Source organism: Nomascus leucogenys, chromosome X, assembly GCF_006542625.1.
Source record: "Nomascus leucogenys isolate Asia chromosome X, Asia_NLE_v1, whole genome shotgun sequence".
In the NCBI taxonomy this organism is placed as follows: domain Eukaryota; kingdom Metazoa; phylum Chordata; class Mammalia; order Primates; family Hylobatidae; genus Nomascus; species Nomascus leucogenys.
Genome location: NC_044406.1, coordinates 1,262,263 through 1,289,459, shown reverse-complemented (window position 1 = coordinate 1,289,459; position 27,197 = coordinate 1,262,263). Strand labels below are relative to the sequence as shown.

General features: G+C 48.6%; 1 protein-coding gene across 3 annotated transcripts; it reads left to right on the top strand.

Annotated features, from left to right (window-relative positions):
* The first annotated feature begins 1,027 nt into the window (after positions 1–1,027).
* ARSD (arylsulfatase D) lies at positions 1,028–26,595 on the top strand. 3 transcript variants are annotated; one of them, XM_030806484.1, is made up of 10 exons: positions 1,028–1,171; positions 4,602–4,751; positions 8,409–8,530; positions 9,677–9,799; positions 12,208–12,631; positions 14,740–14,876; positions 19,640–19,774; positions 20,463–20,625; positions 21,597–21,718; positions 22,946–26,595. In XM_030806484.1, exons 1-10 carry the CDS (start codon positions 1,128–1,130, stop codon positions 23,320–23,322), a joined length of 1,797 nt encoding a protein of 598 aa, XP_030662344.1. In that variant the 5' UTR covers positions 1,028–1,127; the 3' UTR covers positions 23,323–26,595. The 3 variants fall into 3 exon arrangements, with proteins under 3 accessions (XP_030662344.1, XP_030662346.1, XP_030662345.1); XM_030806485.1 differs by lacking the exon at positions 9,677–9,799 and having other exon boundaries at positions 1,049–1,171; positions 22,946–23,478; XM_030806486.1 differs by lacking the exons at positions 19,640–19,774; positions 20,463–20,625; positions 21,597–21,718; positions 22,946–26,595 and adding an exon at positions 15,662–16,868.
* The last annotated feature ends 602 nt before the right edge of the window (positions 26,596–27,197 follow it).

Here is a 27,197-nt window from a genome sequence, read left to right as displayed (position 1 = left end):
TCTTACTCAAATTGAAACAAACCAGCTGGCCATGGTGGCTGTCAACCCAGCACTTTAGGAGGCCAAGGGAGGATCACTCCCATGATCAAAACCAACCTGGGCAACATGATGAAACTCTAGCTCTACAAAACAAAAATAAAAAAAATTAGCCTGCATGGTGGCACACACCTGTAGTTCTAGCTTCTCAGGAGGCTAAGGCAGGAGGATCATTTGAGCACAGGAGTTGAAGGCTGCACTGAGTTATGATTGTACCACTGCACCCCGGCCTGGGCAACAGAGCAAGACCCTGTCTCAAAAAAGAAAGAAAACAAAAAAACGAAACAAACTTCAGCGTCATGTTAAGATATCTATTCGCATAAGGATGAATAGTTTCCCCCTGTGAAAAACAAAGGAAAAGGCAAGAAAAAGTAGAAATGAACAATAAACATTGGCCAGGCGCAGTGGCTCACACCTGTAATCCCAGCACTTTGGGAGACAGAGGCAGGCAGATCACTTGAGGTCAGGAGTTCGAGACCAGCCTGACCAACATGGTGAAACCCTGTCTCTATCAAAAAAAAAAAAAAAAAAAAAAGCCTAACTGGATTTATTTTCTATTTTTATTTATTTATTTTTTGAGACGGAGTGTCACTCTGTCGCCCAGGCTGGAGTTGCAGTGGCGTGATCTCAGCTCACTGCAACCTCCACCTCCCGGGTTCAAGGAATTCTCCTGCTTCAGCCTCCCGAATAGCTGGGACTACAGACATGAGCTACCACGCCCAGCTAATTTTTGTATTTTTAGTAGAGACGGGGTTTCACCATGTTGGCCAGGCTGGTCTCGAACTCCTGACCTCAGGTGACCCACTCGTCTCGGCCTCCCAAACTGCTGGGATTCCAGGCGGGAGCCACCGCGCCCGGTCAATCGTAAGTGGGTTTAATCAGCTCCTCCTTAGCCCAGGCCTCCCCGTGTGAGGACCTGGGAAAACCTGGTTCCACGCACAGGTCCCGAGAGCCAGGAGATGACGCGGATGAAGGAGGGGCGGGCGCACAGCCCAGATCCCGCAGCTGAGAGGGCGGAAGCCTTGGCACTAGCGGAGCCCGGGCGCGGAGTGCGCTGGGCAAGGTCCTGCGCTCTGGGCTAGCGCTCGGCCATGCGATCCGCCGCGCAGAGGGGACGCGCCGCGCCCGCCGCCAGGTGCCAGGGACCCCGGGACGCGGCCCACACTAAGGCCTGGGGTGGGGACCTGGGGAGGGGGTCGCGAGCACAGCGAGGGGCGCCCCGGGCGAGCCTGGGCCCCTGTAAAGGGCGTGGTTGTGTCCGGCGCCTTGTAGTCCCCAAAGTGTAGCTGAAGGCGTGTTCTGTGCCCGGGAAAGACGCTAGACAGCAGAGCCCAGGGATGGAGGGGACTGAGGGGACGAGGGGGGTGGAGGAGACCGAACTGAAGGGAAGGCGGAAGGGCAGGGAAAGAACAAAGGAGGACGGGAAGGGAAGGCGGAGGAAGGCTGGCCGGGACCCGGAGGGAGCGGAAACTGGGCCGGTCACGCCCTGCTGGGTCCTCCGCCTTCCACGCCCAGCTACACCGCTGCCGGGATTCGGCCTTCAAAGGCTCCCTAAGACCCGCCCCGAACCGCGCCCCCCCGCCCGAACCGCGCCCCCCCCCGGTCCGCCCCACTAAGACGCGCCCCGTCCCGCTCCAAGGCTCCATCCCCCGAAGCGTAGCCGTGCCCGTCCCACCCCCAACCCCCAGCTCGATGCCCTCCAGCACGGCCATGTCCCCCGGGTCCACTAAGACGCTTCCTGTCCCTCCCCAACGCGCCGTTCTCCCGAGCACAGCTGTGGCCCCCTCCTGATTTCTAAGAACGCCCCTTCCCGTCCCCCGCCTCTTCGGCCCCACCAAGACATGCTCCATCCCGCCCTCCGGCCCTTTGCCCTCCCCCTCATCCCACTAAGACGCGCCCCGTCCTTCCCCCAGACCCCAACCTCTCAAGCACGGCTGTGACTCCCCGCAACACGCTCGGTAAGACACGCCCCTTTCCACCCCGCCGTGGGCTTCATTGGGCGCCCTCCCCCCAGCACCGCCGTGCCTACCCCGGTCACCCCCCAAGACTTCTCTGGCCCGTCCCCATCTCCACCACAAGCGCGGCCGTTACTTCCCTCTGACCATGCCCCGGCCCCTTGGCCTTGTGCCACCTCCATGTCCCCACCCTCTAGCACCGCCATGCCCCGCTGCACTTCCTAAGATGCGCCGGGTCCTGCATTCCCGGCTTCATTTGCGCCCCAGTGCCACCGGTAGAGGGTCGTGACTGCAAGTTGTCCAGGCTCTTGGCGTTTTGAACAAAGAATTGGACAAAACGCCCAGCAAAGAAAGAATGAAGCAACAAAAGAAGGAAAGCAGGGATTTATTGAAAACAAAAGGACACGTCACAGTGTGGGAGCCGACCAAGCAGCGGCTCAGGGGCCCGGGTACATAATCTTCTTGGGTCCAAATACCCCCTAGAAGTTTCCCATTGGCCGCTTCAAGCTCACCTCATGTAACTGAAGTGGTGGCCCGCGATCAGTCTGATTGGTCGCAGACAGCAGCCAACCAGAGGCTGAAGTTACAAAGGTCACACTCCTGTGCAAACATCTGATTGGTTGCAAAACCCAACTAATCAGAGACTAGGGGGAAGTCACAAAGTTGCGAACGAAGACTAGACCCGAAATCAGTCTGATTGGTTGCAGACAGCCAGTCTGCTATCTACCCAATAGAAAAGGTCAAAGGGAAGCCTTCGGTCCTTTTGTTACTTAGGCATGGAAAGTTAGGATTTTCCCGCCAGGCGAGGTGGCTCCTGCCTGTAATCCCAGCACTTTGGGAGGCCGAGGTGGGTGGATCACCTGAGGTCAGGAGTTTGAGACCAGCATGGCCAATATGGTGAAACCCGGTCTCTACTAAAAATACAAAAATTAGGCCGGGCCTCTACTAAAATTACAAAAAAAATTAGCCGGGCGTGGTGGCGGGCACCTGTGATCCCAGCTACTCAGGAGGCTGAGACAGGAGAATCGCTTGAACCCTGGAGGTGGAGGTTGCAGTGAGCCCGGATCATGCCATTGAACTGCAGCCTGGGCGACAAGAGTGAAAACTCCGTCTCAAAAAATAATAATAATAATAATTAAAATTTTTTAAAAAAGGAAAGTTAGGATTTTCCTTTCAATTGAGTTCTAGGAAGTTGGCATGAAAAGCCTTAGGTTCCCTGCCTCCAGCCCCTATTCTCCTGCCTCAGCAGCTCTGCCGTGCCTCTCGCCACCCTCCAAGATACGCCCCGTCCTGTCCCCTTCCGCGGCCATTGCCCTGCTGGCCACACTGGATCCCTCCCCATGGCCTTATTCCTCCCCGGCCCCCCAGTACAGCCGTGTCCCCCCACACACCCTGAGACACACCCCTCGTTCGCGTCCTCCCCAACACTAACACACCACCTATCCACTGCAGTTCAAAGACTGCTTGAATCAATCCTCCCACCTCAGAATCAGGCAGAGGTTGCAGTAAGCCACCATCATGCCACTACACTCCAGCCTGGGCAACACAGCAAGACCCCATCTCAAAAAAAGAAAAAAAAGAATAATAAAGCAGATTGGTTGTTTCAAAGTTACTTTTCTTACAGGGTTAAAGCACGGGAGACTTTCTTAGCTCAGGTGAACTACACATCTTCTTCCTGCTTACTCAAATCTTCTGTTTTTTGGAAAACTGGCCTGTTTCCCTGTTCAGCTTGATGATGTGGCAGTTAGCACAAGTGACTCCATTCCAGTTTGTTCTGACCTGTATGGTCTAGTGTGGCAGGCCAGGTCTCACTAATGCAGGCCTCCGTAACAATTGTTTCAACACTGACTGAGTGGTGAAGTTACATATTAAAAGCTGAAACAACCAGTGCCTTTATGCAAAGGCTGGGATATAACAAAAGCACACAAAGAGTTTTGCCCAGGCCTCTCCTGGGCCTTTGAAGCATGAAGAGATGACGAAGGAATTCCTAACAGGGCCCATTTAGGATTAAACAAGTTTTACTGTGGGTCTGAAGAAACTCCCCAGAGCTCCACAAACAAGCTTTGTTGGGGACTAAAGGAACTCCCCAAAACTCTGTGATTTAGCAGGAGACAAGATAAGGGTCATCACCCCAGCACCTGGACCCATCTCGATTAAGTCAATTCACTGAGGCTCCAGAGGAAGGTCTTCAGGACTCAGATCTTAGTTATAGATGAGAAGAAGTTAATCACTTATGTCTTTAGATAAATGCACACTTACACTTAGACCTATAGCTTTGAAGGTATATAAGCTCTGGAAAGCTTTGTAATTTTGAGTTGGTTGGGAGAGAATTTCCAGGCCTTCCTCCTGTAACTGGTTACAGAATTAAAAACTCTCTTCTTTCCCAGTTCATCTGCATCTCGCTGTTGCGTCACGAGAAATAGCAGTCTGACCCTCGGTTTGGTCCAGGGACACTAGTGCAGGAATTCAGGCCAAGACAATAACCCCCCATAAAGCTGAACGTCTTAATTTAGTGTCAAGACCTTCGCCTTCCCAGTGAGCTGCCTTGAAATGCCTACTTCCCTTGCCAAATTGTAGATAGTCATTTCTGTGTTTCGCTTTTCTCTCCAGGGACTCTTTGCCGGTGCTACTGTTTTTATGCTTGCTTCTGAAGACGTGTGAACCTAAAACTGCAAATGCCTTTAAACCAAATATCCTACTGATCATGGCGGATGATCTAGGCATTGGGGATCTCGGTTGCTATGGGAACAATACACTGAGGTACAGTTGGTTGTTGTTATTGGTGATGATGTTATGTGAGTTTGACTGAATGGTGCATTGAAAATCTGCCTGGAGAAATTAGGAAACTCCTTAGGGCCTCAGAACTCAACAAAAAACTACCAACAGGTAAAAAGGCCCTTTTAAACGATGCGGAACTGCGGTGAGTGGGTGAATGTATTACTACCACAAAATGGGTAGCTTAAAACAACGGAAATTTGTTCTCCCAGGTCTGGAGACCAGAAATCTTAAATCCAGGTGTGGGCAGGGCCGGGCTCCCTCTGGGGGCCCTATGGGAGGATGCTTCCTGACTTTCCCAGCTCCTGGGGGCTCCAGGTGTCCCTGAGCTTGTGGCCGCATCACTCCAGTCTCTGCCTCCGTCTCCACGCAGCCTTCTCCTCCGTGTCTGTGTCCTAATCTCCTCGTCCTATAAGGACACCGGCCATTGCAGCAAGGCCTGCCCACTGTAAAGATCTCATCTGCTGTTGATTACGTTTGCAAACAACGTCTGTTGTGGGCTGAATTCTGGCCTCCTCCAAATTTGTAGGTTGAAGCCCTAACCACCGGTACTTCAGGGTGTGACCGTATTCAGAGATGGGGTCTTTGAAGAGGTAGTTAAGTTAAACCGAGGTCCTTAGGGTGAGCCCTAATCTGATATGCATTACTAAAACAGGAGATTAAGACACCAACAGAGCTCCCTGAGAGGCTGTAGGGGGGACCCTTCCTGCCTCTCCCAGCTCCTGGGGGCTCCAGGCATCTCTGGGTTTGTGGCCACATCACTCCAGTTTGTGCCTCCTTTCCCACGTGGCCTTCTCCTCTGTGTCTGTGTCTCCTCCTCTGTCTCTCAGAAGGACACTGGTCATTGCATCTAGGGCCCTCTCTAAATCAGGATGATCTCATTTCGGGATACCTAACTAATAACATCTCCAAAGACAGTTTTTCTAAGCAAGGTCTCACGCACAGGTTTGGGGGGTCAGCACGTGGACAGATCGGTTCTCAGACCCCCATTCGGCCCACTGCAGTGGCATGTGCAAACACAGAGTAGTAGCCTCTATGCCAACCTTACCAACAGAGCGCTTGAGTGGTGCTCACGTGCTTTCTGCAACAGGAGAAAAGGTGAGAAAGCTCCTTATTCCATTTGGTGGGCTTTTCTCCTAGAAGGACCGCCCCAGAATGCAGGCTGCATCTGCTTTTCAATAGCTGCCAACCTCAGGAGCGGTCCCCGCAGAGCAGGGCCTCCCTTCTTTGCATAGGACATTGCAGCACCTGCAGCAGTCTGCCCTGTGTGGGCCAGGCGCAGTGACTCCCGCATGTCATCCCAGCATTTTGGGAGGCCAAGGAAGGTGGATCACTTGAGCCCGGGAGTTTGAGACCAGCTTGGGCAACATGGCAAAACCCTGTCTCTATGAAACATACAAAAAATTAGCCAGGTGTGGTGGCGCACGCCTGTAGTCCCAGCTACTCAGGAAGCTGAGAGAGGAGGATGGCTTGAGCCCAGGAGGTGGAGGTTATGGTGAGCTGAGATTGCGCCACTGCATTCTAGCCTGGGCCACAGAGCAAGACCCGGTCTCTAAACCAATCAATCAATCTGCCCCCTGTCCAGGGATCCCCTTTTGAACACCCTGAGCAGGCCTGGTTGTAATTCACAGAACATGCGGTTCATCTGTTTACAGTGTACGGTTCAGGGACTTTTAGTCTATGCACAGAGCTGTCCTTCCATCACCACAAACCATGTTAGAGCATTTACATACCCCCAAAGAAACTCTGCATCCCCTTAGCCACCACCTCCAGCTAGGGGCAAATCTGTGTCCCCTAAACGCCTATGTTGAAGTCCTAACCCCCAGGACCTCAGACTGTGACTCTATTTGGAGACTGAGTCTTTAGAGAGGTGAGTCAGGTAAAATGAGGTCACTAGGGTGGGCCCTGATCCAATAGGACTAGGGTCCTCATAAGAAGAGGAGATAAGGACACAGACACACATAGAGCAATGACCACCTGAGGACACAGGGAGAAGATGGTGTCCACGAGCCCAGGAGAGTGGCCTCAGGAGAAACCAGCCCTGCCCACGCTTGATCTCAGACTTCCAGCTCCCAGAAATGTGAGAGAATAATTGTCTACTGGGTTTGTTTTTCTGTTTTATTTTGTTTTGTTTTTTGAGACAGGGTCTCACTCTGTTGCCCAGGCTGGAATGCAGTGGCATGATCACAGCTCACTGCAACCTCCATCTCCTAGGCTCAAGCAGTCCTCTCACCTCAGCCTCCTGAGTAGCTGAGACTACAGGCACATGCCACCACGCCCAGCTAATTTTTGTATTTTTTGTAGAGACAGGTTTTCACTGTGTTACCAAGGCTTGTCTGGAACTCCTGGCCTCAAGTGATCCACCCACCTTAGCCCCCCAAAGTGCTGGGATGACAGGTGTGAGCCACCGCGTCCAACCAATATCTGGTGTTGAAGCCGCCAGTTGTGTAGGAGTTTGTTATGGCAGCCCCAGCTGACCCTCCTCCAGCTCTCTCAGCACCCTAACCCTCAGCCTGTGGCAGCCACTAATATACTTTCCATCGCTATAGACTCCCCCGTTAGGGACATTTCATACAGATGGAATTCTATAACCTGTGGTCTTTTATGTCAGGATGCTTTCACAGAGCACAGGGTTTTCAGGGTTCCTCCCTGTGGCAGCAAGTGTCAGTGGCTGAGTCATACTCCATCGATTCCATTCTATGTGGATGCCTCTTTTGGCTTCTTTTCTTTCTTTCTTTTTCTTTCTTTCTTTTTTTCTGTCTTTCTTTCTTTCTGTCTTTCTTTTCTTTGTTTCTTTTCTTTTTTTTTTTTTTTTTGAGACAGGGTCTCACTCTGTTCTTTCACCTAGGCTGGAGTGCAGTGGTGCAATCTCGGCTCACTGCAACCTCCACCTCCTGGGCTCAAGCTATTCTCCTGTCTTAGCCTCCCGAGTAGCTGGGATTACAGGCGCGCACCACCTTGCCTGACTAATTTTTGATTTTTTTTTTTAGTAGAGACGGGGTTTTACCATGTTGGCTAGGCTGGTCTTGAACTCCTGACCTCAAGTGATCTGCTCGCCTAGGCCTCCCAAAGTGTTGAGATTACGGGCGTGAGCCACTGCGCCTGGCCCTCACAGTTTTTTGATATCTGATGCTGAAAGCTTTTAGGCCTCTTCTCTCTGTGCTCCACATCTGGACGAGCAGATAAGAAAGCACAAGGACCGTCTCCTTTGGTGCCGACGGCAGACTCAGACCATAAACACCTCCACCCTTGCATGGGAACCCTCATCCCAGCCCCACACCCTCACGACAATTAAAAACATAAATCTCCTTTCCTTTCTTCCTTATTTCACATGAGCTTGGAAGGCCTGCCCTGCTCTCCCCGGAAAGCCTCGTTATATGAGTCATAAGTTGTCTCATATACTGTGTGTGTGTGTGTGTGTGTGTGTGTGTGTGTGTGTGTGTGTGTGTGACATCATCCATCTCAACATCAACACCAAACTTAGGATAGGGGTCGATCTACCGCTACAGGAGACCATCATGCAGCTAATTCTGAAATCCGGTGAAGTCTTTGCAGTCTATTCCTGTGCCTTTCAGAACAGGGATCTGCTTAAGCCAAATGCATGTCTCCCTTCCAACAATGACATTTGTGTGCTTTGCTCAGAACGCCAAATATTGACCAGCTTGCAGACGAAGGTGTGAGGCTCACTCAGCACCTGGCGGCCGCCCCGCTCTGCACCCCAAGCCGAGCTGCATTCCTCACAGGGAGACATTCCTTCAGATCAGGTTGGTGTCATGGAGATGATGGAGAAATGGGCACATCTGTGTGTACTCATTCTGTCATCTGTAACAGTTGAGTACTGATGGTGAAGATACAGGGGCAGTGGTACAAAGATCATCTGCAATTCATCGTCTTCCTTGTATTTATGTAAGGAATATTGTATTGTGTGCATACACATAAAAGTTGTGATCATTAGGATGTGAACAGAAAAACCAAGGTCTGTGGAATATTTTAAAGAGGTTTATTCTGAGCCAGTATGACTGATCACAAGACCGAGTGTCTCTTAGAGAGAGCAAAGTTTCCCCAAGTTGAGAATCATTGTGATATAGATAGATGATAGATAGATAGATAGATAGATAATTGATAGCTAGATACATGCCAGATGGATGATAATGATAGATAATGGATGATTGATAGATAAATATCTAGATGATGATGATACATAATGATAGATGATTGATAATGACGTGATAGATGATTGATAGCTAGATAGCTAGATAAGAGATGATTGATAGATAATGATAGATGATAGAAAGATAAGTGATAGATGATAGATAATGATAGCTGATTGATAGCTAGATGATTAATGATAATGATAGATAATAGATAGATGGATAGATATAGATGATAGATGATGGATACATATTGAGATAGGTGGCAGGTGATAGCTAGGTAAACAGATAGATAGACATATGATAGATCGCATAGCGTCTGTCATCCTAAGGTAGGGGGTCTCTGTTTTGGCATGATGGACATTTGGGGCTAGATGATTCTCTGTGGTGGGGCTGTTCTGTGCACTGTATGTAGGGCCTTGAGCAGCATCCCTGGGCTCCACGCACCCGATACAAGTAACACCACACCCCACCCTTTCTGAGTTGTGACACCACAAACATCTCCAGACATTGGCCTTGCTTATTATTTCGAGAATGGTGTGATAGGTAGGTAGGTATGTAGGTAGGTAGGTAGATAGATAGATGACAGACGATAGATGGGTCGATAATTGATAGCTCCATACATGATAGATGGATGATAGATAATAGCAGCTTGACTCGGGTACACAAATCCAGATCTCAGACACCAAATCCCTCTGGTTGAGAAGTGTTCCTCTAGAGAAGGGTAAGTAAATTCTTCCTGTCTTCCCTGCCCCACAGGCATGGACGCCAGCAATGGATACCGGGCCCTTCAGTGGAACGCGGGCTCAGGTGGACTCCCTGAGAACGAAACCACTTTTGCAAGAATCTTGCAGCAGCACGGCTATGCCACTGGCCTCATAGGTGTGGATATGTGGGAGCCTCACATTATACGGTGGTTGAGAAGATTCGTGATAAAAAAGATCCCAGGCCAGGCACGGTGGCGCACGCCTGTAATCCCAGCTACTTAGGAGGCTGAGGCAGGAGAATCGCTTGAACCCAGGAGGCAGAGGTTGCAGGAAGCCGAGATGACGCCACTGCACTCCAGTCTGGGTGACAGAGCAAGACTCTGTCTCAAAGAATAAAAAAAAAAAGATCCCGTTTTCCTGCAAAGGAAAACCATCCTGTGTCCTCTGAATCGGAAGTTGGTGCCTGGTCCATCTCATGCCTATTGGATTGTCCCCAGTTTTTCATGAGTTTTTTTTTCTTTTTAAATTCAAAATCCTAGGAGATCGCCCTCTTTTCTTCTCTGGACCTATCAGTCTTCAGCTCGTCCCCATTTATCACGACCTTCTTCAGACATTATCCTTCTCTACATGGCCACTCACCATCTCAAAACCCCCAGAGTTAACAAACACTGCCTTTCTTTAGACAATAAACCCTGGCAGGGGCAGAACACCCTCTTTATAACAGACAGCATGTCAGGGGTCTCCAAGACCACCCTTAAGTTCGGAAAGTTGCTAGGAGGATTTGGCATGCAGTTGTGCTCATGGGTGATTTATGACAGTCAAAGGAGGTGAGGCAGAATCAGTGAGGGGAATTACACGGAATGAAGCCCAGGGCAGACCAGACACAAGCTCCCAAGAATCCTCCCCCAGTGGGATCACACAGGATGCACCATATTCCTCCAGAAATGAGTTTCAACAACACACATGGAATGCTATTAGGGAAGCTCCCGGGAGACTCAGCGCCCAGGGCTTTCTGTTGGGGGCTGGTCCTGCAGGCACTCACTGCCTGGCACCTACCCGAATTCCAGACTCCCACAAGCAAAGGAGGTGTTGAGCACGAACCACGTTGCTTTTGCAACAGTTTAGGCACAGTCAGCTTATCATTTTCATAGTGTGACTTCTCCATTGGAAATCCAGATCTCAAACACCAGCCACGAGGAATCTTACAAGCCAGCCTTTGTAAGGGGCACTAGCTCAGGCCTGCCCCTTAAACTCCTTTCTGCACGGAGAGGAAAAGAGGGAGACGTTGGTTTATGCCGCCAAGCACCAGGCAGTCTGCTGGTTACCTCCTTCATTCCTTACGCAGCCTGTGGGTTTAGAGGTGCTGTCCCCGTCATACACATGAGAACATGGGAGCTCACTGGTGAGGTCACCCGCCCCGACATGGTGGTGGGATCTCTGTGCAGGGTCCCCAGTTCCTCTCTGTGCTTTTCTCACACTCAAAGCCACTGTCCCATTCACAGGAGCTGCAACACCCCAACTTGTTCAAAGCTGTAGTTTTCTAAAGGAGGACAACCATTGTTCCTCCTTCTCAAGTTTCCTGCCACTTTATTTTTATTTAAAAAATTTTTTTTAAGTTTTTTCTTCTTTTATTTTTTTATTTTTTTATTTTTTTTTTTTTTTTTTTTTTTGAGATGGAGTCTTGCTCTGTCCCCTAGACTGGAGTGCAGTGGCACGATTGCAACTCACTGCAGCCTCCGCCTTCTGGGTTCAAGCGATTCTCCTGCTTCAGCCTCCTGAGTAGCTGGGACCACAGACATGTGCCACCATGCTCGGCTAATTTTTTTTGCATTTTTAGTAGAGCCACGGTTTCAGCATGTTGGCCAGGCTGGTCTCGAACTCCTGACCTCAAGTGATCCACCTACCTCGGCCTCCCAAAGTGCTGGGATTACAGGGCCAGTGCTTTATGCTGTAGAAGTCTGTGTATCCCCTACTCTGAGGGTGGATTTATTCTTTCTTTCTTTTCTTTCTTCCTTTCTTTCTTCTTTTCTTTCTCTCTTTTTTTAATTTTTACTTTTATTTTCATTTTTATTTTTTGAGACGGAGTCTCGCTCTGTCGCCCAGGCTGGAGTGCAGTGGCGCAATCTCGGCTCACTACAAGCTCCGCCTCCCGGGTTCACGCCATTCTCCTGCCTCAGCCTCCCGAGTAGCTGGGATTACAGGCGCCCGCCACCTGTACTGTATTTTTTTAGTAAAGACGGGGTTTCACCGTGTTAGCCAGGATGGTCTCGATTTCCTGACCTCATGATCCGCCCTCCTCGGCCTCCCAAAGGGTTGGGATTACAGGCTTGAGCCACCGCGCCCGGCCGAAAGTCTTAAACCTTTAATCACTTGCCAAGCGTTCTGACATAGATACATTCATTAGTCTTCACGGATCAGAATGCATTTATTTAAATACGGGTATCCAATCCATTCATTGCCTTCCATTTCCAGTTTTGTTCTTTGCAGACTTTTCCTGCCGACGCGGAATGATTCTGAGGTTCTTTGCAGCAGACAGGGCTGCTTCAAAGCGGGTCTCTGTTGAACGTTTTGCGTTTCTTTTAGGAAAATGGCACCAGGGTGTGAATTGTGCATCCCGCGGGGATCACTGCCACCACCCCCGGAACCACGGATTTGACTATTTCTACGGCATGCCCTTCACGCTCACAAACGACTGTGAGCCAGGCAGGCCCCCCGAAGTGGACGCGGCCCTGAGGGCGCAACTCTGGGGTTACACCCAGTTCCTGGCGCTGGGGATTCTCACCGTGGCTGCTGGCAAGACCTGCGGTTTCATCTCTGTCCCCGCGAGAGCAGTCACCGGCATGGCCGGCGTGGTCTTCCTGTTTTTCATCTCTTGGTACTCCTCCTTCGGGTTTGTGCGACGCTGGAACTGTATCCTGATGAGAAACCATGACGTCACGGAGCAACCCATGGTTCTGGAGAAAACAGCGAGTCTTATGCTAAAGGAAGCTGTTTCCTATATTGAAAGGTAAGCAACCATCGCATCTTAAAGAGGAGATGGGGCCGGACGTGATGGCTCATGCCTGTCATCCCAGCACTTTGGGAGGCCAAGATGGGAGGATCTTTTAGCCCAGGTGCTTTAAACTAGCTTGGGCAACATAGGAAGACATGTTCTACAATAAATAAAATCATTAGCCGGGCATGGTGGTGTGTGCCTGCAATGCCAGCTACTCAGGAGGCTAAGGTGGGAGGTTCGCTTCAGCCTCTGATGTCGAGGCTGCAGTAAGCAATGATCACACCACTGTACTTCAGCCTCGGTGACAGAGTGAGATCCTGTCGCTAAAAAAATAAAAATAAAGTTTAATTTAAAAAAAGAGGCGGTAACTGCTCAGAGCATCTGAGAGTCTCCTTATAATCTTTGGGACCTCAGACACCAACCCTCGGAGGAGATGGCTTTGCAGAAGCCAACTTTTCATGTGGCTGGGTTTCCCATATGAGAGTCTCGAAGTGGGTGTCATGTGATGGCTCGAATAGCACTGACATGCACGCCATTGGATTCTGTACATTTTTATTGACAGTTTTTTAAACTTTTTTTTTTTTGCATTCTTTGTAGAGATGGGGTCTCACTATGTTGCCCAGGCTGGTCTCAAACTCCTGGGCTCAAACAATCCTCCCATCTTGGCCTCCCAAAGGGCTAAGATTACAGAAGTGAGCCACTGTGCCTGGCCTTTTTCTAATGTCTCATTTTTTTTTTTTTTTTTTTTTTTGAGACAAGGTCTCACTATATGGCCCAAGCTAGTCCTGAATTCCTGGGCTCAAGCCATCCTCCCACCTCTGCCTTCCAAAGTGCTGGGATTATAAGCATGAGCCACCATGCCTGGCCCTTACTTTTTAATTTGTACAAACGTATGGGGTATGTGTGAAATTTTGTTACGTGTATACACTGAATAGTGATCAAACAGCATACTTAGGGTGTCCGTCTCCTGAGTACAATACATTTTGTTAGCTTTGGTCACCCTACTCTGCTATCAGACATTGAACATACTCCTTTAAGCTTACTGAATGTTTGTACTCTTTAAACCACTTCTCTTTGTCCTTCACCCTTCCCAGCCTCTGGTCTCTATCATTCTATTCTCTATCTTCATGTGATCGATTTTTTTTAGCTCCCACATATGAGTGACAACATGCCGTATTGGTCATTCTGTGCCTGGCTTATTTTAGTTAACATAGTGACCTCCTGTTTCATCTGTATTGCTGCAAATGACAGGATTTCATTCTTTTTGATGGCTGAATAGTATTCCATCATGTACATATACCAGATATTCCCTTTTTTTCTGAGACAGGGTTGGCTCTGTCACCCATGCTGGAGAGCAGTGGTGTGATCATGGCTCACTGCAACCTCTGTCTCCGAGGCTCATGCAATTCTCGTGCCTCATCCTCTGAGTGACTGGGATTATAGGCACCTGCCACCACACCGTATTAATTTTTTTATTTTTAGTAGAGACGGGGTTTCACCATTTCACCATGTTGGCCAGGCTGGTCTTGAAATCCTGACCTCAACTGAGCTGCCAGGCTCAGCCTCCCAAAGTGCTGGGATTACAGGCTTGAGCCACTGTACCCAGCCTCCATTCTTTTTTATGGCTGAATAGTATTCCATTGTGGACATAGACAATATATATTTTTTTTTTTTTTTTTTTGAGACAGGGTCTGGCTCTGTCACCCATGCTGGAGTGCAGTGATATGATCACGGCTGACTGCAAGCTCCACCTCCCGGGCTCAAGCCATCCTCCCACCTCAGCCTCCCAAGTAGCTGGGACCACAGACTCAAGCCACCATGCCCAGCTAATTTTTCTATTTTTGGTGGAAATGGCATTTCACCGTGTTGCCCAGGCTGGTCTTTAACTCCTAGCCTCAAGTGATCCTCCTGCCTCAGCCTCCCAAAGTGTTGAGATTACAGGCATGAGCCACCACGCCTGGCCCACCATCTATTCTTTCTGTGTTCACCCACTGATGGACTCAGAAGGTGATCCCCTGCCTTGGCTCTTATGAATAGTGCTGGAGTGAACGTATGGGTGCAGGAGTCCCTTTGATGTACTGTATATTCTGTGTATCCTCAAGGAGGTTTTCTTCTTTCAGACACAAGCATGGGCCATTTCTCCTCTTCCTTTCTTTGCTACATGTGCACGTTCCCCTTGTGACCACCAGTGCATTCCTGGGGAAAAGTCAGCATGGCTTATATGGTGATAATGTGGAGGAGATGGACTGGCTCATAGGTAAGTCAAGGTACCACGGAGCCTCACTCTACCCTCGGCCTCAGGTTTGAACATAGGGTGTAACAGACTGGCCATCTGAATATGAACCAGGTTGCAATAAAGAATAAGGGCGGTGGCTCACGCCTGTAATCCCAGAACTTTGGGAGGCCAAGGCAGGCGGATCACCTAAGGTCAGGAGTTTGAGACCAGCCTGGGCAACATGGTGAAACCCTGTCTCTACTAAAAATACAAAAATTAACCCGGCGTGGTGGTGCACACCTGTAGTCCCAGCTACTCGGGAGGGTAAGGTACAAGAATCGCTCGAACACAGGAGGCAGAGGTTGCAGTGAGTTGAGATCGCGCCACTGCACTCCAGCCTGGGTGAAAGATCAAGGCTCCGTCTCAAAAAAAAAGAAAAAGAATAAGAGTTACTCTTAGCACTTTGGGAGGCCCAGGTGGACAGATCACTTGAGGTCAGGAATTCAAAGCCAGCTTGCACAACATCGTGAGACCCCATCTCTACAAAAATAAATGCTTAGCCAGGCTTGGTGGTACATGCCTGTAGTCCCAGGTACTCAGGAGGCTGAGGCAGGAGGACCGCTTGAGCCTGGGAAGTCAAGGCTGCAGTGGGCTGAGATTGCACCACTGTACTCCAGGCTGGGCAACAGAGTGAGACCCTGTCTCTTTAATAATAATAATAATAGTACAAAGAATGGGGACAGAACACATTCCCATATCATTTATTTGCTCCTTCAGTTTTCCCAATTACTTGGTCTAATTCTGCACAAAATCAGCCTTCTACACAGCCAGTGACTTCATGTCATCATCAGAAGTTACCGAAAGTGAAGCAATAAAGTTAACGTTCAGGACAATGCAGAGACACTGTCTTCCTTCTATGGCCTTCAAGAAACCCTGGAGAGGACCAGTGAGGCTGCAGATTCTTAAAAGAGCACAGACATTAAAATTCTTGCAGAATCTGAATGTGTCTCCTGAGACAAGCATAGTGATAGAGTTCACAGTCTTAAAAGTCTGCATTTTCAGGTGGGGCAAGGTGGCTCATGCCTTTAATCCCAGCATTTTGGGAGGCTGAGGCAGCGAGATGGCTTGAGGCCAGGAGTTCAAGACCAGCCTGGGCCACATGGTGAGACTCCCCCACCCATCTCTGCAAAATATTTTAAAAACTAGACAGGCATGGTGGTGTGCACCTGTGGTCCCAGCTACTTCGGAGGTTGAGGTGGGAAGATCGTTTGAGCCCAAGAGGTTGAGGCTGCAATGAGCTATAATTATTGCACCACTGAACTCCAGCCTGGGCAACATAGCAAGACCCTGTCTCCAAAATAAAAAGAAATAAAAGACGAAGAATAGGGAGAAAAACTTCTCTCATATCATTTATTTGGTCCTTCAGTATTTCCGATTACTTAGTCTAATTTTGCACAAAATCAAGTGTATTAGTCCATTCTTGCAAAGAAATACCTGAGACTGGGTAATTTATAAAGAAAAGCGGTTGGATTGGCTCACGGTTCTGCAGGCTGCACAGGAAGCATGGCGGCATCTGCTTCTGGGGAGACCTTGGGGACCTTTTGCTCATGGTGGAAGGCGAAGGGGGAGCAGGCGTCTCGTGGCAGGAGCAAGACCAAGAGAGGAGGGGAGGAGCCGCACACTTTTAAACAACCAGATCTTGAGAGAAGCTACTCCCTCTGCAGCACCAAGGCGGGGGGGATGGTGCTCAACCATGCATGAGAACTCTGTCCCCATCATTCAGTCACCTCCCCCCAGGCCCCACCACCAACACTGAGGATGACAATTCCACATGAGATTTGGGCGGGGACACACATCCAAACTATATTGTCAACCTTCTACACAGCCAATGACTTAACGTCCTCATTAGAAGTTACAGAAACTAAAGCAATAAAGTTCGGGACAATGCAGAGACGTCACCTTCCTTCTGTGGCCTTGAAGAAACCCTGGAGAGAACCAACGAGGCCGCAGATTCTTAAGCGAGTGTAGATATTAAAATCCTTGCAGAATCTGAACACATCTCCTGAGACAAGCATAGTGATAGGGTGGGATTGGTTCATAGTGTAAACCAAAAATAAATTCAAAGGCCCCCCCACAACCATCTGAATGGGTTCCCTCCTTTGCCAGGGCACCCTAAAATTTAACCTGAGAGACTGGTTCATGCCCTGACGGGAAGAGGGGGTTGGGCTTGCCTCATTCTACCCCTCCAGCATGAACATCCACACAGACCTTAACTCTGATAAGAAATATTTACAATCTATTTTCTCTGAAGCCTGCCACCTAGAGGCTTCATCTGCATGATAAAACCTTGGTCTCCACAACTCGTTATCATAACCCAGACATTCCTTTCGATTGATAACTCTTTCAATCAATTACCAATGAGAATATGTTTAAATTCTCCACTTCCAGTTGTTCCACCTTTCCAGCTCAACCAATGTACATCTTACATGTAGTGATGGATGTCTCATGTCTCCCTAAAGGATACAAAACCAAGCTTTGCCGCAGCTGCGGTGGCCACATGTCATCAGGGCCTCCTGAGGCTGTGTCATTCTCAACCTTGGCAAAATAAACTTTCTAAATGGATTGAGACCTGCCTCAGATACTTTTCAGTTTACAGTAGTCTTCAAAGTCTGCCTTTTCGGAGCTACAGATGACCATGTGGTTTATATCATTTTGGCTATCAGTGCTTTCAATGACCAGTGGCCTCCAGGGATAAAGCAATTGCTTGGTTTGCAGGGCGTCCTCTGCGCTGCTGAGCCATCAGCCTCCAATACGCCAATGCCCATAGATGCTAGTTACAGCCCTGCTTCCTCCTACATAGACAGGGTTCTGTCATCACTGAGTCTCACCATTTCCCTCTCCCCGGTGTCTTTATTATGTGACACACACACACAGCACTATGTTTAAAAAAGCATGCCCACTGGCAACCTCTTGGCGTTGTGTGTTCATTCTGTGTTTTGTATTGGTAGTATCTTGGGGTTGACCGAAAGAGTCAAACTCTGTAAAATATTTAGAGAGATTTATTCTGAACCAAATATGAGTGACAAGTGGCCCGTGACACAGCCCTCAGGAGGTCCTGAGAACATGTACCCAAGGTGGTCGGCATGCAGCTCAGCTTTATACATTTAGGGAGACATACGGTATCAATCAATATGTGTAAGACGTACCTTGGTTCGGTCCTGAAAGGCAAGACCACTGAAAGGGGGACTTCCAGGTCAAAGGCGGATTTACAGATTTTCTGATTGGCAGGTGGTTGAAAGAGTTATTATCTGAGAATCAATAGAAGGGAATGTCTGGGTTACGATAAGGGGTTGTGGAGGCCAAGGTTTCATGATGCCAAAGAAGGCTCCAGGTAGCAGGCTTCAGAGAGAATACATGGTCAATGTTTCTTATCAGACTTAAAGAGTCTGGTCTATCAGTCTTTTTTTTTTTTTTTTTTTTTAAACAAGGTCTCACTCTGTTGCCCAGGCTGGAGTGCATGGTGTGATCTTGACTCATTGCAGCCTTGACCTCCCAGGCTCAGGCAATCCTCCCACTTCAGCCTCCCGAGTAGCTGGGACTACATACAAGCATGTGCCACCATACCTGGCTAATTTTTGTATTTTTTGTAGAGACAGGGTTTCACCATGTTGCCCAGGCTGGTCTTGAACTCTTCAGCTCAATCGATCTTCCTGCCTCGGCCTCCCAAAGTGCTGGGATGACAGGCATGAGCCACTGTGCCTGGCCTTCTCACAGTCATAGGTCTCTGTTTTAATGTGAATGCTGGTCAGTTGTGCCTGAATTCCAAAGGGAGGAGGGTATCATGACGCATGTCCACCATCCCCCCCGCCTCCACTACTTTCCATCATGGCCTGACCTTGTTTTTGTTTTTTGTTTCTTTTGGTTTTTTTTCTTTTTTTTGAGATGGAGTCTCACCCTGTCGCCCAGGCTAGAGTGCAGTGGTGCGATCTTGGCTCACTGCAAGCTCCGCCTCCTGGGTTCACACCATTCTCCTGCCTCAGCCTCCCGAGTAGCTGGGACTACAGTCTCCCGCCACCACACCTGGCTAATTTTTTGTGTTTTTAGTAGAGATGGGGCTTCACAGTGTTAGCCAGGATGGTCTCAATCTCCTGACCTCGTGATCTGCCCGCCTCAGTGCTGGGATTACAGGCGTGAGCCACCACACCTGGCCCTCTTTTGGGTTTTTTTTGAAACAGTCTCACTCTGTCACCCATGCTGGAGTGCAGTGGTGCAATCTCACCTCACTGCAACCTCTGCCTCCTGGGTTCAAGCGATTCTCCTGCCTTAGCCTCCCAAGTAGCTGGGATTACAGGCGTGCACCCCCAACACCTGCCTAATTTTTGTGTTTTTGGTAGAGATGAGGTTTCACCATAATGGCCACGCTGGTCTTGAATTCCTGGCCTCAGGTGATCCACCCACCTCAGGCTCCCAAAGTGTAGGGATTACAGGCGTGAGCCGCCATGCCCAGCCTCACCTAGTTTTTCAGGTTAACTTTGGAATGGCCTTGGCTGAAGGGAGAGTCCATCAGTCGACTGGGGGGCTTAGAGTTTTATTGTTGGTTTGCATTGTAAACAGTCCTGTGGTATCACAATGATTAGCTATGTCTTACACTTTGGGATCACATCGTAACCATGGCCTCCGAGTAAGTGTGGTCTCTTCTTATGACTTCCTGGCAAGAGGTGTCTCACGCAGAAAGGAAGAAGTGCATTGAACTAGCAGATGCTGCTTTGCTTTCTTGGTCCTGAAACTTTCCATTTTCTGTAAAGGTAAGATTCTTAATGCCATCGAAGACAATGGTTTAAAGAACTCAACATTCACATATTTCACCTCTGACCATGGAGGACATTTAGAGGCAAGAGATGGACACAGCCAGTTAGGGGGATGGGACGGAATTTACAAAGGTGAGTTGTGGACATCGGGGACACATATGCATTTGACCAAATAGCTCCCACCACTGAGGGTCCCAGAACAAGCTGAACTGAAAATGAGTTTGCTCATTTCAAAAAGAATGCATTGAACACCTACTGTAGTACAAGTTCTACCTGGACGAGCAGGACAGGCAGATAAAAAGTCACATCCCCTTCCTTTAAAGGGTTCACATTTTAGTAGAATAGAGAGAAGTATAAATAAATAATTCAGATAACATTAAAATTTATTTTATTATATTCTTAATTTTTAAATATTCAATAAATTTATTACTATTTTAACTTTAATATTTTAAATGCATCAATTAATATTGATACATAATATTAATACATATTTTTAAAATTATTGATAGTTAACAAATATTTTTATATTATTAAATTTAATGAATATTTTAATACATTCTTTTATTCTAAATAAAGGTAGCATAGATTGACTAGAACAGTTGAATCAGCCACAGCGACCCACTGATATTCAAGAGGCCGGGGAGTAGCACGATTCTGGAAATATTGCTGTGGCTGTTTTGGGGAAGCTGAGGCTGCCCCAGTGTGCATGTGTGCGTGCGGGTGGCTGTGCATATTCACGTACCTATGCACAAATACATCCAGGTGTGTGTATAGACTGGGCAGTTTCCGGCAAAATCCTAACGATGTCTTTTACTTCCAGGTGGGAAGGGCATGGGAGGATGGGAAGGTGGGATCCGCGTGCCCGGGATCTTCCGCTGGCCCGGGGTGCTCCCGGCCGGCCGAGTGATTGGCGAGCCCACGAGCCTGATGGACGTTTTCCCCACCGTGGTCCAGCTGGCGGGCGGCGAGGTGCCCCAGGACAGGTACGTGGAGATAAGGCCGCCTGTTCCCTGATTTTTTTTAATTGTTTTTAGTTTTTTTTTTTTATTTATTTCAACAGGATTTTGGGGAACGGGTGGTGTTTGGTTACATAAATAAGCTTTTTTTTTCTTTTTTGAGACAGATTCTCACACTCTTGCCCAGGGTGGAGTGCAATGGTCCGATCTCGGCTCACTGCAGCCTCCGCCTCCCGGGTTCAAGCAATTCTCCTGTCTCAGCCTCCCGAGTAGCTGGGGGTTACAGGCATGCACCACCATCTCCTTTACCCCTGTGACCATGTGTCTTGGGGTCTGTTATGATTAAAAAGTAAGAACAGGTCGGGTGCCATGGCTCATGCCGATAATCCCAGCACTTTGGGAGGCTAGATGGGCGGATCACCTGAGGTCAGGAATTCGAGACCAGCCTGGCCAATGTGGTGAAACCCCATCGCTACAAAAAATACAAAAATTGGCCGAGTGTGGTGGCTTGTGCCTGTAGTCCCAGCTACTCAGGGGGCTGAGGCATGAGAATCACTTGACTAGGAGGCAGAGGTTGCAGTGAGCTGAGATTGTGCCACTGTACTGCAGCCTGGGTGACAGAGCAAGACTGCCTCATAAAAAAAAAAGTAAGAAAAGCCAACCTAGGAATGTGGGCTGTCCAGCTGGAATTTGAAGGCTTTGTGTTAATATCCAAGGTGACAGTGCTGTGTGTTGGGGTGTGTGTGTGTGTGTGTGTGTGCACTCTGCTTATGCAGTGCTGCATAACAAATGACCCCAACACTTAGAGATACTGTGTCTTGAAATAACCTCATGTATCCTGCTCAGCAACCTGCAATCTGAACAGCAACTGGAGAGATAGCCCATCTCTGCTTCATTTGCTGGGGAGCCTTGCATGCTGGGAGATGTGTTCCCAGGTGCAAAAGGCTGCCTGGGAACCCATGGTCTGACTCTGCTCTGTGGTCTTTTCATGAAATCAGGGTGATCGATGGCCACAGCCTAGTGCCCTTGCTGCAGGGAGCTGAGGCACGCTCGGCACATGAGTTCCTGTTTCACTACTGTGGGCAGCATCTTCACGCAGCACGCTGGCACCAGAAGGACAGTGAGTACACGCTGCCCACGGCCAGGGTTGTCCAGAGAAACAGCCAATAGGATGTGTGGATGTGTGGATGGATGGATGGACGGACAGATAGCTATAGAAATAGAGATAGATAAACCAATGAGTAGATTATAGATAGATGATAGGAGGAGGGGGAGAGAGAGAGAGAGAGAGAGAGAGATGATAGATACATAATGGATACATGACGGGTAGATAGATGAGATGGATGATGGATACTTAGATAAGATAGATAATGGATAGAAAAGATAGATGATGGATGGATAGATGATAGATAATGAATAGATAGATGATGGATAGATAGATAAGATACATGATGGATGGATAAATATATAGATATGTAAGATAGATGATAGATAAGATACATGATGGATGGATAGATAAGATGATAGATAGATAGATAGATAGATGATAGATAGATAGATAGATAGATAGATAGATAAAAAGTAAAATCAGTTCATGGATGGATGAATAGATGGATGGACAGATAGATGGATGAAAGCTAGATAGAGATATCTGGTGGGCTGTTAGAAAAAAGAAAGATAGATGGAGAGATAGATGATAGATGATAGACAGGTTATGATAGATAAGTTGATAGATAAATAGATGATAGATGGTAGATAGGTAGATAGATGATAGGTATGTAGGTAGCTAGATAGATGGTAGATAGATGATAGATAGATAGATTGATAGACAGATGATAGGTAGGTAGATAGATGATTGATAGATAAATAGATAATGGTAGATAGATGAGATCGATGGGTAAGATAAATGGATGGATTGATAGATAAATAGGTAGCGATAGATAGATAAGTACCCAATCATGCTGTTTAAAATATCATGGTTGTTTCTGTGTAGAAAGGTAGTAGATCGACGCTGAACAGTTTCAACCCAGGGGAAAGGGTAAGAATTAAGGAACCTCTATGATTCTGATTTCAGAAAGCAGCCACAGTGAGCGCTCTGCAATGAGTCCCTTTGCCTGGGGCATGCGATGTAGAGACACAAACGGACACACACATGGGCGCGCGCACACACACACATGCTCTGACTTGACAAGCTGAAGGCTGTGATGATTGTGTGAACTGCCTCGTGTCCCCCTCCTTTTCATTGAACAGGGAGGTTCATGCTGATTCCACAGGGCTGACACCTGCGTCCTGTGTTCACACCTGCGTGGATTTCTGCCACCCTGACTCCCTTCTTGTCTGCATCCAGGTGGAAGCGTCTGGAAGATTCATTACACGACCCCGCAGTTCCACCCCGAGGGAGCAGGGGCCTGCTACGGCCGAGGCATCTGCCCATGCTCCGGGGAGGGCGTGACCCATCACAGACCCCCTTTGCTCTTTGACCTCTCCAGGGACCCCTCCGAGGCACGGCCCCTGACCCCCGACTCCGAGCCCCTGTACCACGCCGTGATAGCAAGGGTAGGTGCGGCGGTGTCGGAGCATCGGCAGACCCTGAGTCCTGTGCCCCAGCAGTTTTCCACGAGCAACATCTTGTGGAAGCCGTGGCTGCAGCCGTGCTGCGGACATTTCCCGTTCTGCTCATGCCGCGAGGATGGGGATGGCACCCCTCGAAGGCCAGGACTGTGAGAGAGGATCCAGGAGAGCCTGACTGCATTGCAAACAAAATTCTCCAAGCTTGGTTCTATCTTCAGCTTCCCTTTTTGCAAGGAACATGCCCTGGACTGAGAGTGGGTCCCCACTTCCTTTCTTTTTTTTTTTTTTGAGACAGAGTGTCGCTCTGTCCCCCAGGCTGGAGTGCAATGGCACGATCTCTGCTCACTGCAACCTCCACCTCCCGGGTTCAAGCGATTTTCCTGTCTCAGCCTTCTGAATACCCAGGATTACAGGCACCAGGCACCTGCCACCATGCCTAGCTAATTTTTGTAGTTTTAGTAGAGACAGAGTTTCACCATGTTGCCCAGGCTGGTCTCGCACTCCTGACCTCAAGTCATCCACCTGCCTCAGCCTCCCAAAGTGCTGGGATTACAGGCATGAGCCACTGTGCCCATGTAGGGTTTCCATTTCCTGATTTGTGAAATAGGACTATCCCAGTAGGCACCCACTGATGCCTCCTCTTCCTCTTCTGAATCTCAGGCTTCATCACTGTGCCAATGCCTGATGTTTTCACCCCTCCGTCTTAAAGCATTGTTGCAATTTCATCACCTAGATGACGTAACAGCCTTACAAAAGGACAGGGAAGAGTGTCTGTTCCTACTCTCACATAGTGGAGGAAAGTTAAAGCCTCTCAGTCTCTGTTTCAATGAGGACTCACTGATCTCAAAGAATTGATGCGTTTTTCATACATTACGGTCTCTGTCCATGTGTCTTCTTGATATTGTTATAGAAATGGCTTCAGGCTGCTGGTAACAGATGCTGAGAAAAAAGAATGCCTTAAACAAAGCCAGGCACGGTGACTCACACCTGTAATCCCAGCACTTTGGGAGGCCAAGGTGGGAGGATCACTTGAGCCTAGGAGTTAGACACCTACCCAGCCTGAGCAACACAGTGAGACCTCATCTCTACAAAAAAACAAATAATTAGCTCGATGTCATGGTGCACAGCTGTAGTCTCAGCTACTTAGGAGGCTGAGACAGGAAGATTATTTGAGCCTGGGAGGTCAAAACTGCAGTGAGCTAAGATTGCACTACTGCACTCCAGGCTGGGGGACAGAGTAAGACCCTGCCTTAAAAAAAAATGCCTTAAAGAAAAGAACAAGAGAAGGGTGTGTTCTCTTCCACATAGTGAGCTGATCAAGGGGAAGCAACCCAAGGCTAGCAGGCTCTTTTCAATTCCCAGCTCTGCCACTCTTAGCATGGCAGAGAGTTGGCCTCATTATGCCAGCATGGCTGCCACAGTGCCAGACATCACATTCCAGGCAGTGGAAAGGAGAAAGAACCAAAGGGCATCCCTTTCTCTTGAAGCAGTCCCTGTGAGGGGGGATTATCTGGAAGCCCCAACCCAATTCCTGCTTCCAGCCAGTATCCATAGAAACAACTGGAAGTTGAGAAGTGCAGTCTTTTAGGTGGGCACCTGGCTGCCCTGTATAAAACCAGAATTAGTTTGGTCAGCAGGAAAACAAGGAAACACTTACTGTGTTGACTGAGGTTTTTGATGCATTGCTTTATTGTCAGATTAAACGACTCTACCTCATTCTGCACTGAAACACATACTACCATTGCCTATAATTGGCAAATGATCCTCAGAGGCACAGAAGATGCCCTGATGGAAAGTTTGCCCCTTGGGCAAAGAGACAGCCATGGGAACCTTCAGACATAGAGAAGGAAGCTTCCTACATTCCTTGAATAGCTAAGATTTGATGTTTTCTAAGTCAATTCTAGTGTGTTTCATCCTCACCTCTTCCCTCTGTGGCTTTGATGATGGAAGTGTAGTCCTAACCTACTGCACAGCGGGGACCCCCTGCCCCCAGATCCCAATAATGGGGATGGGAGGACCTTGCACTATTCCCCTCAGTCCATCTATCGAGGTTTTTGCAGGAAGCACACTGGGAATTGAAACGAGAACCTAAATGACATCTAAGAAAGGCAGTGTTCAATACCAGGTATTAGGTGAGGATGGGATTCCAGGGACAACAGTGGGAGGCAGAGAGCCACCTTCAGACCTCGGCATGGAAGCTTCCAAAATCCAGAGGAAGAGGCAACGGGCTGTCCACAGCAGTGCGAGTCACAGGTAGAAGAATCATCACAGCCCTGCTAACCAGGCAGCTGATGCCCCTCTCCCCTGGCTCCCTGTGTCCAAATCCTACAGGGGCATCTGTTGGCTGAACTCAACCTGAAGCCAAAGAGAAGGTGAGTGGAGAGAGGCAACATTTATAGAGCTCAGGTTTCTAAGGCTGGAGAGGGATCTGCAGGGACACACAGGAGACACCTGGCATAACCAAAAAATGATAAAAAAAAAAAAAAAAAAAAAAAAAAAAAAACACATCTATGGAGCATGGGACACGGGGGGTGGAGGCAGCTAAAAGCCATCTCATCTTTCACTGTATTCAACAAGCCCATTATAACAAGTCTTTCATGCTCAACCATTCAAACCATCCCAGCCTAAGAATTTCCTGGCATTTGATGAAAATGGCTGTGGGTTTTGCTATCTTTAAGCTCCCTGGGAAGCAGGATATAAGCCCAGGGCTGGCAGGCTCTTTCTAGCTACCTGCCCTTGCACATAGAGTTTGCCTCATGGTTGCAAGAAGGCTGCCATAGCTCCAGATGGCACATAGACATTCCAGGCAACAGGAAAAAGGAAGGAGCACTTCACTGAAGGACATCAGGGAGTTGGTTAGTCTCCGCCTGAAGAAGGCAGCCATGAACCAGTTTCAGTTGACTAACAGGCTCCTGTGAGTGCATCTTTGGACTTTTCTGTAGGTTGAAATCTAGATGTGGTATGTGTCTTAAAGCAGCCACCAATTCCTCCCATTACCTTCCAAGTGAGCCCATCTACAGGATGGAGCCTCTTCCTTGCCCTTGGATCTGGGCTGAGCCTCTGACTTGCATTGACCAACAGAATGCAGTGTAAGTGATGCTGACACTACCCTTCCTGCCCTAGACTTGGGATACCTGGCAGCTATATTCTTCCATTCCTTAGGACTTGCAAAAATGGGTCTCAACATGCCTTCCCAGAGCCATGAGGTGTTTCTTTGCCCATTCATTGATCTGAGAAGTGAGTGTAAGGAGTTTAAATCAACCTCTGTTCTGTGCTAGTTAAGGTAATAAAGTTGCTGCAGTCCAGGGGGTAGGTACCTGCAGACGGCTCTGCGAATAGGACAGTCGCATTTCTTGGGAATCAAGTGCATCCCTAGGCTGGCAGTGCAGCAGAAATACTGAATAAAATATGACAAATCTCCCTGGATGGTGTCATTTGTTTGTTTTTATTTCCCATCTGCAATCCTACTTTTCCACCTCCACCCCTTCACCCCCCAGCTTTAAAGGAACTCACCTGGTGTTGCTATTCACTTTTCATGGAGAGAGGACTAAACAATCCAAACTCCCCCATTCTGAAAAACTTAAGTCACAGTCACAAGTATACTCCTGTGCTTTTAGGGTTATACAGGGGAGAGAGGGAGACTGGGAATAAGAATGCCTTAAACAAGAGAAAGATGTGTTCTCTCCCAGGTAATGGGAGTCACAGACGAAGCAATCCAGGGCTGACAGGTTCTTTCCAGCTTCCTGCTCTTGCACATAGGGTTTGCCTCGTGGTCACAAGATGGCTGCCACAGCTCCAGGCAGCACGTAGACATTCCAGGCAGCAGAAAGGAGGAAGGTGCAGTTAACTGAAGGATGTCAGGGAGCTGGTTAGTCTCCACCTAAAGGGGGCAGCCTTGAGCCAGCTTCAGTCGACTAACTTGGGCTGCTGTTGGTGTATCTTTGGACTTTTCTGTAGGTTGAAATCTAGATGTGGTACATGTCTTAAAACTGCCAAGTCCTCCCATTACCTCCCAAATTAGCCCAGCT

What these genes read in the sequence shown, in the direction of transcription:
- ARSD (XM_030806484.1), top strand. Translation starts at nt 1,128, where the DNA reads ATGCGATCCGCCGCGCAGAGGGGACGCGCCGCGCCCGCCGCCAG. An exon ending in CGCGCCGCGCCCGCCGCCAG is followed by an intron (nt 1,172 to 4,601) that starts GTGCCAGGGACC and finishes TTTTCTCTCCAG; the next exon opens with GGACTCTTTGCCGGTGCTAC. An exon ending in GAGACATTCCTTCAGATCAG is followed by an intron (nt 8,531 to 9,676) that starts GTTGGTGTCATG and finishes CCTGCCCCACAG; the next exon opens with GCATGGACGCCAGCAATGGA.